General features: G+C 44.7%; 1 protein-coding gene and 1 pseudogene across 1 annotated transcript; both read right to left on the bottom strand.

Moving 5' to 3' along the window:
- Positions 1–7994: 7994 nt before the first annotated feature.
- On the bottom strand, positions 7995–10406 carry LOC147420906 (uncharacterized). Its single transcript, XM_086504295.1, has 5 exons — positions 10054–10406; positions 9891–9907; positions 8939–9119; positions 8548–8831; positions 7995–8455 (listed from the first exon to the last, which is right to left on the bottom strand). The coding sequence occupies exons 1-5, from the start codon at positions 10284–10286 to the stop codon at positions 8052–8054; spliced, it is 1119 nt and encodes a 372-aa protein (XP_086360421.1). The 5' UTR covers positions 10287–10406; the 3' UTR covers positions 7995–8051.
- On the bottom strand, positions 9070–10011 carry LOC147420907 (uncharacterized; annotated as a pseudogene).
- Positions 10407–11211: the final 805 nt, after the last annotated feature.

The raw sequence follows: 11211 nt of genomic DNA on the forward strand, positions 1-11211 counted from the left end.
CTGTTGGGCGTAGTTCCAAATCGAGCCGCCAATTCCAAGTGAAAAGAAGTTGGCCTTGGCTCCTTCAAAAGAGCTTCCTGATCCTTCACTTTGCCCCGAAAGCGGCAAAGTTTGTACTTTCATTCATTAGATTCGGTGCAGGTCCCACGCCATGTGGTACCAGTTCTGCTTTTCTATCTGCCTTTTCTGCCACATTCCTCAGTTGCTCTCAAACTCTCGGATCTGTCGTCGTTTTTATCATGTTGTTTTTTCTGTGCCGTATCAGGGCACTTCGCGGAAATATGTCCATGTTCCCCGCATCCAAAGCACTTCCCCTCTCTGATGAAGCGAGCTCTCTCCTCAGGAGTAAGCTTGGGTCGTGCATCCTTTTTTTTTTTCCTCTGGGTTGCTCTTTTTCATTCTACTTTCATTCCCAGAAGTCTGTTCGGCTCGTTGTGTCGTGGCCTCATCTGTGGGGTAGGTCAGACTGCCAGAGTGAATGGCAAAGCCCCGCTTTGCATGACTCATCAACTCCTGAACAGAAGCTGACTTCTGTTCCAAGCAGTGATTTCGGATCTCTGTAGGTAGACCCAAGGTAAACCGCTCAATCTGTTCTCTGAACGAGATCTTCTTGAATGAAGAGGCGGGTAGAAAAGAGCTCCAGAATCTTTCACAATAAGAATTCACTGTATCGCTCTTGGTCATCCGGAGATGGTTCCAAGCAGCTCGTATATCTCGCTCAAACTCTCGAGTTAACCAAGAAGAAATAAAAAGCCTCTTGAATTTCAGCCATGTAACTGGCACAGTCTTGCTTAATAGAAGCGTGGACCACCAAGTACAAGCATTCCCCTTAGAGTAAGAGGCAGCTCTCCGAATCTTGGAGTGCTCTGAATAGCGTCCTCCCGCGAAAGCGATGTCAAACTGTTGTATAAAAGACAAAGCCTTCGAAGCATCTGAGTATCCTGAAAAGTATCAAACTTGATCGAGTGGCCACCTTCCTTAAACTCTCGGACTTTCTTGCTTTTATCTTCGAGAAAGTCATACTGGTTGGCTTTGTAAAAATTCTTCCTGTTCGCATAAAACTTTCCGTCATCGGAATCTGAGCTGTCTGTAGACGAGTCCTCAGTAGAACTGTCAGTCTCTGGGCGAGATGTAGCCTTCTTTGCCATTTTCTTGCCCTTTCCGAAGCTTTGTTTCTTGCTTCGCTTTTTGCCTTTTCTGTCTTCTTCGCTCTAATCCGAGGAGCTAGAAGAACTGTAAGAAGAAGAAGAAGAAGAACTGGGTAGGTCTTCAAACTTGACGCGCTTCTTCAATTTCTTTGCCTTGTCAATGTCGACCGACGACCCAAATATGCCGGGAAGTCAGTGCCTTTCTTCTGCTTTTTGCCGTGCTTTTTGGCTTTCTTTTGCGTGTCAAAAAGCTGAGCAATCCGTGCATCAACCACGTTCTCCAGTTCCTTCTCCGTATATTTCTTGGAGGCAGAAGGTTTCTTGAGAGCGGGTTTCGGGAGTGGTGTTGTGGTTCTCTGCCACTCCCTCTGTACCTCTTCCAAAGAGGTCTGGTTCATATATTTTGCCATCTTCGGGTCCTTGGCAAAATTGAGCATCATCTTTGTTGCATCGCCAATCAATTGACGACACTCCATCTCTCTTTGCTCCGCTTGAGTAGGCCGAGGCGGGACATACTCTCTGTCTGAATCTTCGTTGTGATCCCAGCCCGCATCTCCAGATGCAGAGGGAGTCGACTGATCATTGCCTGAAGCCATAGGTGCCGCGGAAAAAAAATTCGGGGATCGGATTTCCCGTAGAAGAGAAATCGGCCGTGCTCTGATACCACTGTAACAGACTTGGACACTCCAAGTCAAGAATCAACCGCGACAGCACCAAATAACCACTTCAAAACAATTCACAGATCACAATAGATTTGCACTGGCCCGGCGGAGTTCCGTGCCTAGAGATATTGGCCCCAAAGACTGGCGCCCCTTTCAGTATTTCTTTTTATATTAATCAATCATCAAAGTACAAGAGAGCGGTTAGGGTTTCACTCTCAGACTCTGCGTCCAGATGCTCTGAGAAGTGAGGCCCTCACCACTAATTTAAAGGTTACAAGGGATGCCCAAAAGCAGAGCCCCAAAAGCTTCAGAATCAAAAGCATCAGTTCTCTCTCTTAGAGAGAGTCTTTTTTTTAATTTAAAAAAAAGCAAGTTCTCTCTCTTTCATGCAAAAAAGCAACGCCCAAAAGCTGCCAGCGCAAATTGCGGCGCAATTTCCAGAAATTCCGTACAACCCTACCACGTGGCACTGGCGCCAGAAATTAGGGTTTCAGCCAACAGTTAGGGTTTCCAGAAATTAGGGTTTGCTACGAATTAGGGTTTCTGGCAGTTTTTAGGGTTTACAGGAATTTTAGGGTTTTTGGCAGAAATTAGGGTTTTTGCTGTCCGCCACTTCATCACTTTGTGACATGCGAAGCGATTGTGTCTCTACAGATGCAATCACATACCATCTGGGCTGTTTTCAGCTGATGCGAAGCGAGTGTGTCTCTCCAAATGCATGTTGTCTCAAGGAGTGCATTGATTCCAGGATATGTCCAATAGGGTTACGGTTAGGAAGGAAAAGAGTTGTTTTCAGTAGATGCAAAGAGAGAGCATCTCTCCAATGCAATCACGTACACGTGCACTTTGAAGACATGTGGCATTACACAAGCGTTTCGTTGGGTTACACAAGGAGCACATCATTGCAGGATAAGTCTAAATGTGGCTTTTTGCAATGGATGCGACGCGAGGGTGTGTTATTGATGGAAGCAGCAACACCCTAAGCTGCGGTGGCAATATCGGTGCGAGCTTCCATGGTCCTGTCCCGGGAAAGGCACTGTAGACGGCGCTAAGCAAGGGCAGCAGGCTGAGCACTCTAGAGCAGAATCTGTGTACTTTAGAAATGGGACAGGCAGCCAGTCATGTAGGTCTCTGCGTAGCTTCCGTCTTGCCCAATTGCAAGCTGATCGTGCCCAAAGTGCCACCAAAGCACCACACACCTCGCCCTCTGTAAATGACCAAGCATTATATTCCTCCTTACGCCGACCATGAGAAAAGAAACCATGAGCTAACCTCGCATTTATGCATCCGTGCATGTCTTAACTTCCATCCCCATAGCAAGCCTCATTCTTTCATCCAAAGGCCAAAGCGCCACACACCTCGCCCTCTGTAAATGACCAAGCATTATATTCCTCCTTACGCCGACCATGAGAAAAGAAACCATGAGCTACCCTCGCATTTATGCATCCGTGCATGTCTTAACTTCCATCCCCATAGCAAGCCTGATTCTTTCATCCAGAGGCCAAAAGCTTCCCACCTTTTGCCAAGGAGTCTGTCCAGCAACATGTTGTCTCATGGAGTGCATTGCTTGCAAGATATGTCGTGCTTGGCACTACCTTGGTCGACATGTATGCCAAATGTGGTCTACTTCATAAGCTTGAGGAGCTTCCTGTCTTGGATGTCGTCTCTTGAAATGCACTGATTGCGAAATGGGCAAGGCCAAGGAGCTTTGGGCGTTTTTCAACGGTTTTGAAGCAATGGTGTCTCTCCAGATGCAATCACATACGATCTGGGATGTCTTCACCTGATGCGAAGCGAGGGTGTATCTCTAGATGTCGTCTCTTGAAATGCACCGATTGCGAAATAGGCAGGGCCAAGGAGCTCTGGGCATTTTTCAGCGGATGTGAAGCGATGGTGTCTCTCCAGATGCAATCACATACGATCTGGGCTGTTTCAGCTGATGCGAAGCGTGCGTGTCTCTCCAAATGCATGTCGTCTCATGGAGTGCATTGATTCCAGGATATGTCCAACAGGGTCAGGGTTAGAAAGGAAAAGAGTTGTTTTCAGTAGATGCAAAGAGAGGGCATCTCTCCTATGCAATCACATACACATGCACCTTGAAGGAATGTGGCATTACACAAGCGTGCGCTGGGTTACACAAGGAGCGCATGGATTGCAGGATATTTCCAAATGTGGCTTTTTGCAACGGATGTGAAGCGAGTGTGGTACTGATGGAAGCAGCAACACCATAGGCTGCAGTGGAAAAATAGAGTTGCCAGCTTCCATGGTCGTGTCCCGGGAAAGGCACTGTAGATGGCGCAAAGCAAGGACAGGAGGTTGAGCACTCTAGAGCAGAATATGTGTACTTTAGAAATGAGGCACGCAGGCAGTCAAGTAGGTCTCTGCGTAGCTTCTGTCTTGGTCAATTGCAGGCTGATCGTGCCCAAAGTGCCACCAAAGCGCCACATACCTCCCCCTCTGTCAATGACCAAGCATGATGTTGCTCCTTATGCCGACCAACTGAGCAAAGAAATCATGAGCTAACCTCCCTTTATGCATCCGTGCATGTTTTCAACTTCCATCCTCATAACAAGCCATATTCTTTCATCCAGACGCCGAAAGCTTCCCACATTTTGGGACAGAAATCTAAACTTTATAATTTTATACGCTAGCAGCTCCTCAAAACCACCAAGAAGGCGCGTCACGTACTCACACACAAATTCACATTTTCTACGACTCTGCAGGTTATTGCTCTCATATTGCTTACAATATTACCCACATGCAGGTTCCTTTAACAACTATGGCGCTCTTCCCATTTACCTCCTTGTGTAGGAGCAGAATGCCGCGTCCTCGGGTTTCAAGCTCACGCTCGTCCTTATACCATATCCTTGATTTTTGAGATGGAGACCTTCACTGATCCGTTCATGTCAGAGCTTCTAGCCAAAAGAGATGAGTGAGTGGGATTGGGGTCGCAGCTCCAGCTCCAGCTGGTCAAATGGGTACTGCTTCATATCATCCCTTTAGAGGCGGAATGCGGCCCCACAGGTAGTCTCTTGTGATGCACAATACGTTGGGTGGACTCCTTCCTTTCCCTTCCCAATGAGATGTTTAAACAAATCCTCGCATGGTTGCATATCTCAAGCATCTTTTGTTCATGTGCGGTGTGCACTCGATGGAAGGCTATCAGGTCGTCAAGTCTATTCAACCATATATAGGGCTCTATCTGCACCTTGGTATTTCATTTCCTAAGGACAGAGGGATTAGTATATGACCCCAAAGCCAAAAAATGGCATAGCTTCAGTCTTCCATCATACGCGACCATGCGGCCTTCATGGCCTCTTTGCATGGATTGGCATGCTTTGCAAACAACTCAAATGGCTATTGCCTCTACACATGCAACCTTCCCAAGTGGTAGGCATGGAGAATCACTCTCTCTCTCTCTCTCTCTCTCTCTCTCTCTCTCTCTCTCTCTATCTCTCATGCATGCTCAGGCTCACTCAATATTAGCTCCCTTTTAGGAAATAGGCTCCCAAGAACGTTAATAAAAAAAAGGGGAGAGACATTATTGTGCGTTGGAATGAAATGTTGTATTAATTGCATCTTCTGAATGTTGAAATGACGTATAAGACCAAATGGTTACACCATGGTGAATCTGATACGAGGTTTGTAGAGAGAGAGAGAGAGAGAGAGAGAGAAACATAATTGAGAGCTGGAATGGCATGTTATATTAACATCTTCTAAATGCTAAAATGACCTATGCTGCAACTCATCCTCAAACGGTAGAAAATAAAGAGATAGAGACTTGATAGGGTGGAGAAAGAAAGAGATGAAAAAGAGAACAAAGAGTAAAATTGAAGAAGGAGAAAGATCAAAAGAAAGAATAAAGAGATAAAAATAGAGGGATAAGAGAGATAAATAGATAGACATGTCATAAAAAATAGAGAAAAAGCATAAAAGTATAATGATGTATGAGTATGACGAGAAACGTGTGACATCATGTGGGTGTCCTCTAGAGAGAGAGAGAGAGAGATTAACAAAAATGTTATATTAATGTCTTCTGAAGGCTAAAATGACCTGAGACACTTATGTATGTATAAGATAATGGCCAGTTTGGAGGGCCTCCGGTGATCTTGTGACTTTCCATTCCTCTCTCTTTCTCTCTCTCTCTCTCTCTCTCTCTCTCTCTCTCTCTCTTCCCCACAATGGCGAAGTGGGACAAACTATATGGTACTTTGAATATGGTCATATGGTACCCACTTTGTACAAAGTCATACACCAATGAGATATGGGTTAAAGGCATTTTTTGTGAGCAATGACAAATCCAAGTCTTATAAACATCATGTGTGTCGTGGTAAGAGCGAGCAAGATTTACTTAAGTTGGGTTCAAAAAATAGATTTAAGAGAAGTGTGTAGAGCTCCAGCTCAATATCTTGATCCTGTTGAAATAGCACGATTAAGGTGCTATGCAGATAAATTCCTTAGCCTTTTTGGCAATAATGTAGACAAAAACTTTTTTTGTTTGAAATATGTCTCTTTAGTGATGTTCTTTTATGTAATCTCTTTGTGTGTGTGTGTGTGTGTGTGTGTGTGTGCACGCGCGCGCGCAAAAAAGAGGGAAGGAGAAGAGAAAGATGCAAAAAGGTTAAATATAACAGGAGTAGTCTCAAGAGGCCAAAGATAGAGTGAGACAAAAACTTGCATTTGAACAATGGATAAAAAAGTATCCGTAGGCGTGTGTGTCATTTTAAGAGCGAGTGAGACCCGCCGGTAGGCGGGTCGCGCGAGCTAGTAATTTAATAAAGTTGATGTTAGAATCTTGGTAATAGTCTCTTTCAGAGGTATCATTTCACGGTGTTGCACCTGTTCACCATCTCGTTAGGCCTACAAGCACTTGCTATGCCATTTGATTCATCTTTTGCATGTTGACCTCATGCTCCATGTGCGCACTTTGCTTTGGCAGTATTGATTGTTAACAGATTGTTAACATCAACCATGATAAGAGCGCGTACATGAGAGAGAGAGAGAGAGTCGCCTGCTTATTTGGAATTTTGGAAAGTTAAATGCTTTTCTACAAGTTTACTCTCTCTCTCTCTCTCTCTCTCTCTCTCTCTCTCTCTCTCTCTCTCTCTCCGACAACAATCATGGTGCATCAATACTTGCACATTGGAAGCTTCAAAACTATTGTATAACAATTTGAGAAGTACTTTGTCATCTCATGGTTTCTCCATGGGGATCTCCAACATATAGACTCTCTCTCTCTCTCTCTCTCTCTCTCTCTCTCTCTCTCATGCTGCATCAATACTTGCACATTGGACGCTTCAAAACTACTATACAACGAACTGAGAAGTATTTTGTCATCTCATGGTTTCTCTGAGTATTTCTTTGGTCCCATTGATCTAGTATATAGATGTTTCTCTCTCTCTCTCTCTCTCTCTCTCTCTCTCTCTCTCTCTCTCTCTCTCTCTCTCTCTCTCTCTCATAATGATTTGCACTTCTCTAAATCTAGCCTCCACAAGAATTCTTTGTTGCTTTTTTAATTCTTATGCATGGCTTGGAGGATTTCCATTACCAGAGCAAAGTAGAATTTCGAGCGAAGATGACCAAAACTTTGACATTTTACATTTTTATCATAGCATTATAGTTTAGCTTAAGCAAAACATAGTAGCTATGAAGATTTGTGCGCAAGAAGAAGAGAACCCCTTATTTAAGAGGAAGAATCCTTGACTTGTAGAGCCTTGTTCTACTGAGAGGGGGTTAGACAAAACCTTGCTATGCAGCTAACATTCAAGCAAACCTCCCTCCCTCTTATGGTCGTTTATGAAAAATGTTCAACATAAAAGTTATTCATCTTGCCATTTTTATCAATTGGCCTTTGTTTGTGCAGCCCTTTCAGCCTCCCTCTTATGGTCGTTCGATGAAAAATGTTCAACATAAAAGTTATTCATCTTGCCGTTTTTATCAATTGGCCTTTGTTTGTGCAGCCCTTTCAGCATGTTGCTACTGGGAGAGTAGTAAAGAAATTCATTACATCGAAGATTCCTTGGCATCTACATAAGGTGAAACGTATTTGAGGGTAAAAGCGAAGCAAGAGGCGGTCCCCATGCGTATCTCGGACACCCGCAAGGAGAAAGCACAAGCAGAAAAAGACGCCTAGAACGACAAACATATTCATCAATTTATTGGTAAGAAATAACCCATGTCATAGACAATCTGTGGAAAACATTGAAAACACATACAGAGTGGTTAATGAAGCAAGAGAAGACTACAACTTCCGACAAACACTGTTGCAAAGAGTGTCAGCGGTAAACTTTACCGCTTTATTTATGATATTATTTAATCTGGCTACAATTGCATTGAGTCTGTTAAGCTGCACTTTCAATGATGTGACCTCAATGCGCAAGCATTGTATCTGCTCTTGCAATTCGGAGATTTGCACGTCTGTTACATTCACTTCGTACTCGTTAATCATATTTTTTAAGTTATCTACAGAGTTATGAATGAAAGTGTGTAGAGTAGTCGAGTCTTCAGGAGTGTTTCCACGCAGCTGGCTCCACATTTGTAGGAGCACGTCATGCAATCTGTCGAGCGTTGCATCATCATCCAATGCTGGCGGCTTCGGTGCCTGTGTATCTGCACTATCCCTAGGGCTAGACTGCTCCATCGACCCTGAAAAAAATCAAGAAATGTTTCAGAGGAAAACGCAACAACAGGTAGTCGTCGGGGAAGTCATTGTAGTATATTATATACATCATTTTAACTAGCAATAGTAGTGACTCCTCGTCTAGTGACGAGTGGGATGAACTCTACGCCGAGAGCTGCATCCTCTTCGTCCTCACTGTCGAGCACAACAATTTTTTCTTTGCCTTTTACAGTTGAATAGTTCCCGACGACTCCCTCGCAAGCATCTGCGTGAAGAGATACATCCTCTTTCTCCTCACTGTCCACCACAACAACTTTCTCTTTCCCTTTAAAAGTTGAAGGATTGCCGACAGGTCTTTTATGCACATCTGTCAGGTAGGCAACTGCAGTTTTCCCTTCATCGCTGACAACAGGTTGCAAATCATTAACAATGTTAGCAGTGACATTTACCATTACAGCACAAATAATGTTAACGAGAAGAAATCAATCTACTTGTGGGTTTCTTGCCACCTTCTCAGGAACCAGTCGATGCGAGGTTGCGCGTTCGTGTAAGCCTCGTCAAGAACAAAAATATCGATCACATCCTGATATGTTGTAGAGAAATGGAAATCATGGTTTGCCATAATGCTTTGATCTTTTGCAAAGGCATTCAAGGTGTTATCCACGAGGAAGATGGGTAGTACTTGCCAGACTTTAGCATATGGTGCAATGTTGACAAAAAGTTGTTAGCAATTGGGTGCTTCAAGTGGAATTTCCAATACATAAGTGCACGAACAAAAATAATCGCATGTGTCATACAAACTCTATTTTTTAGCTCGTCTGCCCCATACTATGTGTATAGTTCAATTCCCTTGTTGATGTCATCAACTATTACATTATGCGAGAAATTCTGATAATGTGGTTGATCCATATCTTTCACACAATACCCCAGCATACCATGAAAGGTGTGCATGTTCTTTTGCTTGAGGGCACGATAGAGAATATTTGCTCCGACAGGACTATGAATATCCCATCCTAGGTACTAGGTACTGCTTTAATTTCTTGCTCACTGCAATAATCCAAGTTGCCATGATCCGAACAACCATCTGAAAGTGGAGGTGGAAGACGGTGCCGCCTCGCTCGATCGAGCACATGCCAGCAACCGCCTCCTCCTCCACAAAGGCTTTCAGCCTTGGAAAATGAGCAACATCCACATCACTACCACCTGTAGACACCGTTATGCTCAGCTCGAGCATCTTCCTGGGTTTGTTGCCTTCGGTACGCGCCATTCTCTCTTCTTCCGAGAGCCTAGGCCTCCCTCGAGGTCTCTTTGAGCTACAAGGTTGTACATCTCTTGACCTCGCAAGATTCTTCATCCTTCCCATGTCACAACAATCCTAAAGCTACAATGCACTGAACTACGACATGTAAACTTACGTGCACACGGCGACAACGAAAGCAAACAAAGAGCAGCTTGATTTACCTGCGTCTCGTGATGCACTGTTGCAGCAAACACGTTTGTGTCGTCCTCAGCACCGCAACAATACACTGCGGCAGAGCAGACTTTGCTGCTGTCGTCGACCACAATTGCAGCAAAAAACGTGACAGGTCAAGCAGAGACTGCTGCCGTCGTCTGCTCCCTGCACTTGGGATGTCGGGTACAACCACAAACGTGACGCCTCAGGACAGGCTGCTGGGTCGCCCTCTGTTCGTTGCGGTTGGGAAGGCGAATACAAACCAAAGCCACGCCTGAGCACAGGCTGCTAGGCCGTCCTCTGCCCTCTGCAAACGAGTCAGGACAGGCTGCTGTGCTGTCACGTACTACCCCATACCTCGCTGCAGGTGCGATGGCAGCTGCATAGCAGTAGCGCGTTATCATCAACTAAACCACGCACCTGACTGTATTGTACTGCCACAACCACACCATGCGGCGGCAACTTCCAAAACTGGCGGACGCCACACGTCCAACGTCTCCCTACCCTTCTAACACAACGTCCAAATTACAGATGCCATTCTTTGGGGATATTTTAGCATTTTCCACAGCCAAGTACCCCATACATACTCGCATAGCTTACTCAACAAATCTATTTCAAGAAAAGCGGATTTTTGGGCTCCATTTGAGCGTGGGCCTTGTACGTAATTTGAGCCACAAGTAAGGTGGCTCCACGTCCCTGGGAGCCCTTTGCCCACTACTTGGTGGTCCTTAGGTTGCCTTGAACTCAAGCCTCATAATTTGACCCACAAGCACAGGTGCTATCCACTCCTCTCGTATCTGATCTGCAGTCTTTTGACTTTCTGAAAGAGCATGTAGCAACTTTCGTTCTTCTTCCATTGCCTGCTTCTAGCAAAACTCAATTTCTTTGTCCATTTCTTCTAGTAATCTTCTTTCTTCTACGGTTGTAAGAGTCTCTTCCTCTTGTGCTGTGCCGCTTGGTCCAGCTTCATCTCTGCTTGGATTCTCTGGCAAGGATATATCAATAGGGACATCCTGCTCAAGCATATCCGTGTCTTTGTCACCTTCCTCAGCATATGCAGATGCCAAATCTTCTAATCCAGTAAATACCGGAGCTGGTTGTGTGACAGGTATCTCTTGGGTGAACCGCTGATTCAATTCTTCCTGTAACACCAAGACCTGACTTGCCAAATTGTTGTTCTCTGCCTCTAGTTTTTGAATCTCATTAGTGTTTGCAGGTCTTTGTGCTAAGGCTGCATGTAATTCCGCTATCTACTTGTGTAAGTTTTCATTTTCTTGGACCATCTCAAAGACCTCTTGTGCTTCTAAATCCTCCTATGCAGCCATGACT

The sequence above is a fragment of the Adiantum capillus-veneris genome, chromosome 28 (genome assembly GCF_014529385.1).
Source record: "Adiantum capillus-veneris isolate H3 chromosome 28, ASM1452938v2, whole genome shotgun sequence".
NCBI lineage: Eukaryota > Viridiplantae > Streptophyta > Polypodiopsida > Polypodiales > Pteridaceae > Adiantum > Adiantum capillus-veneris.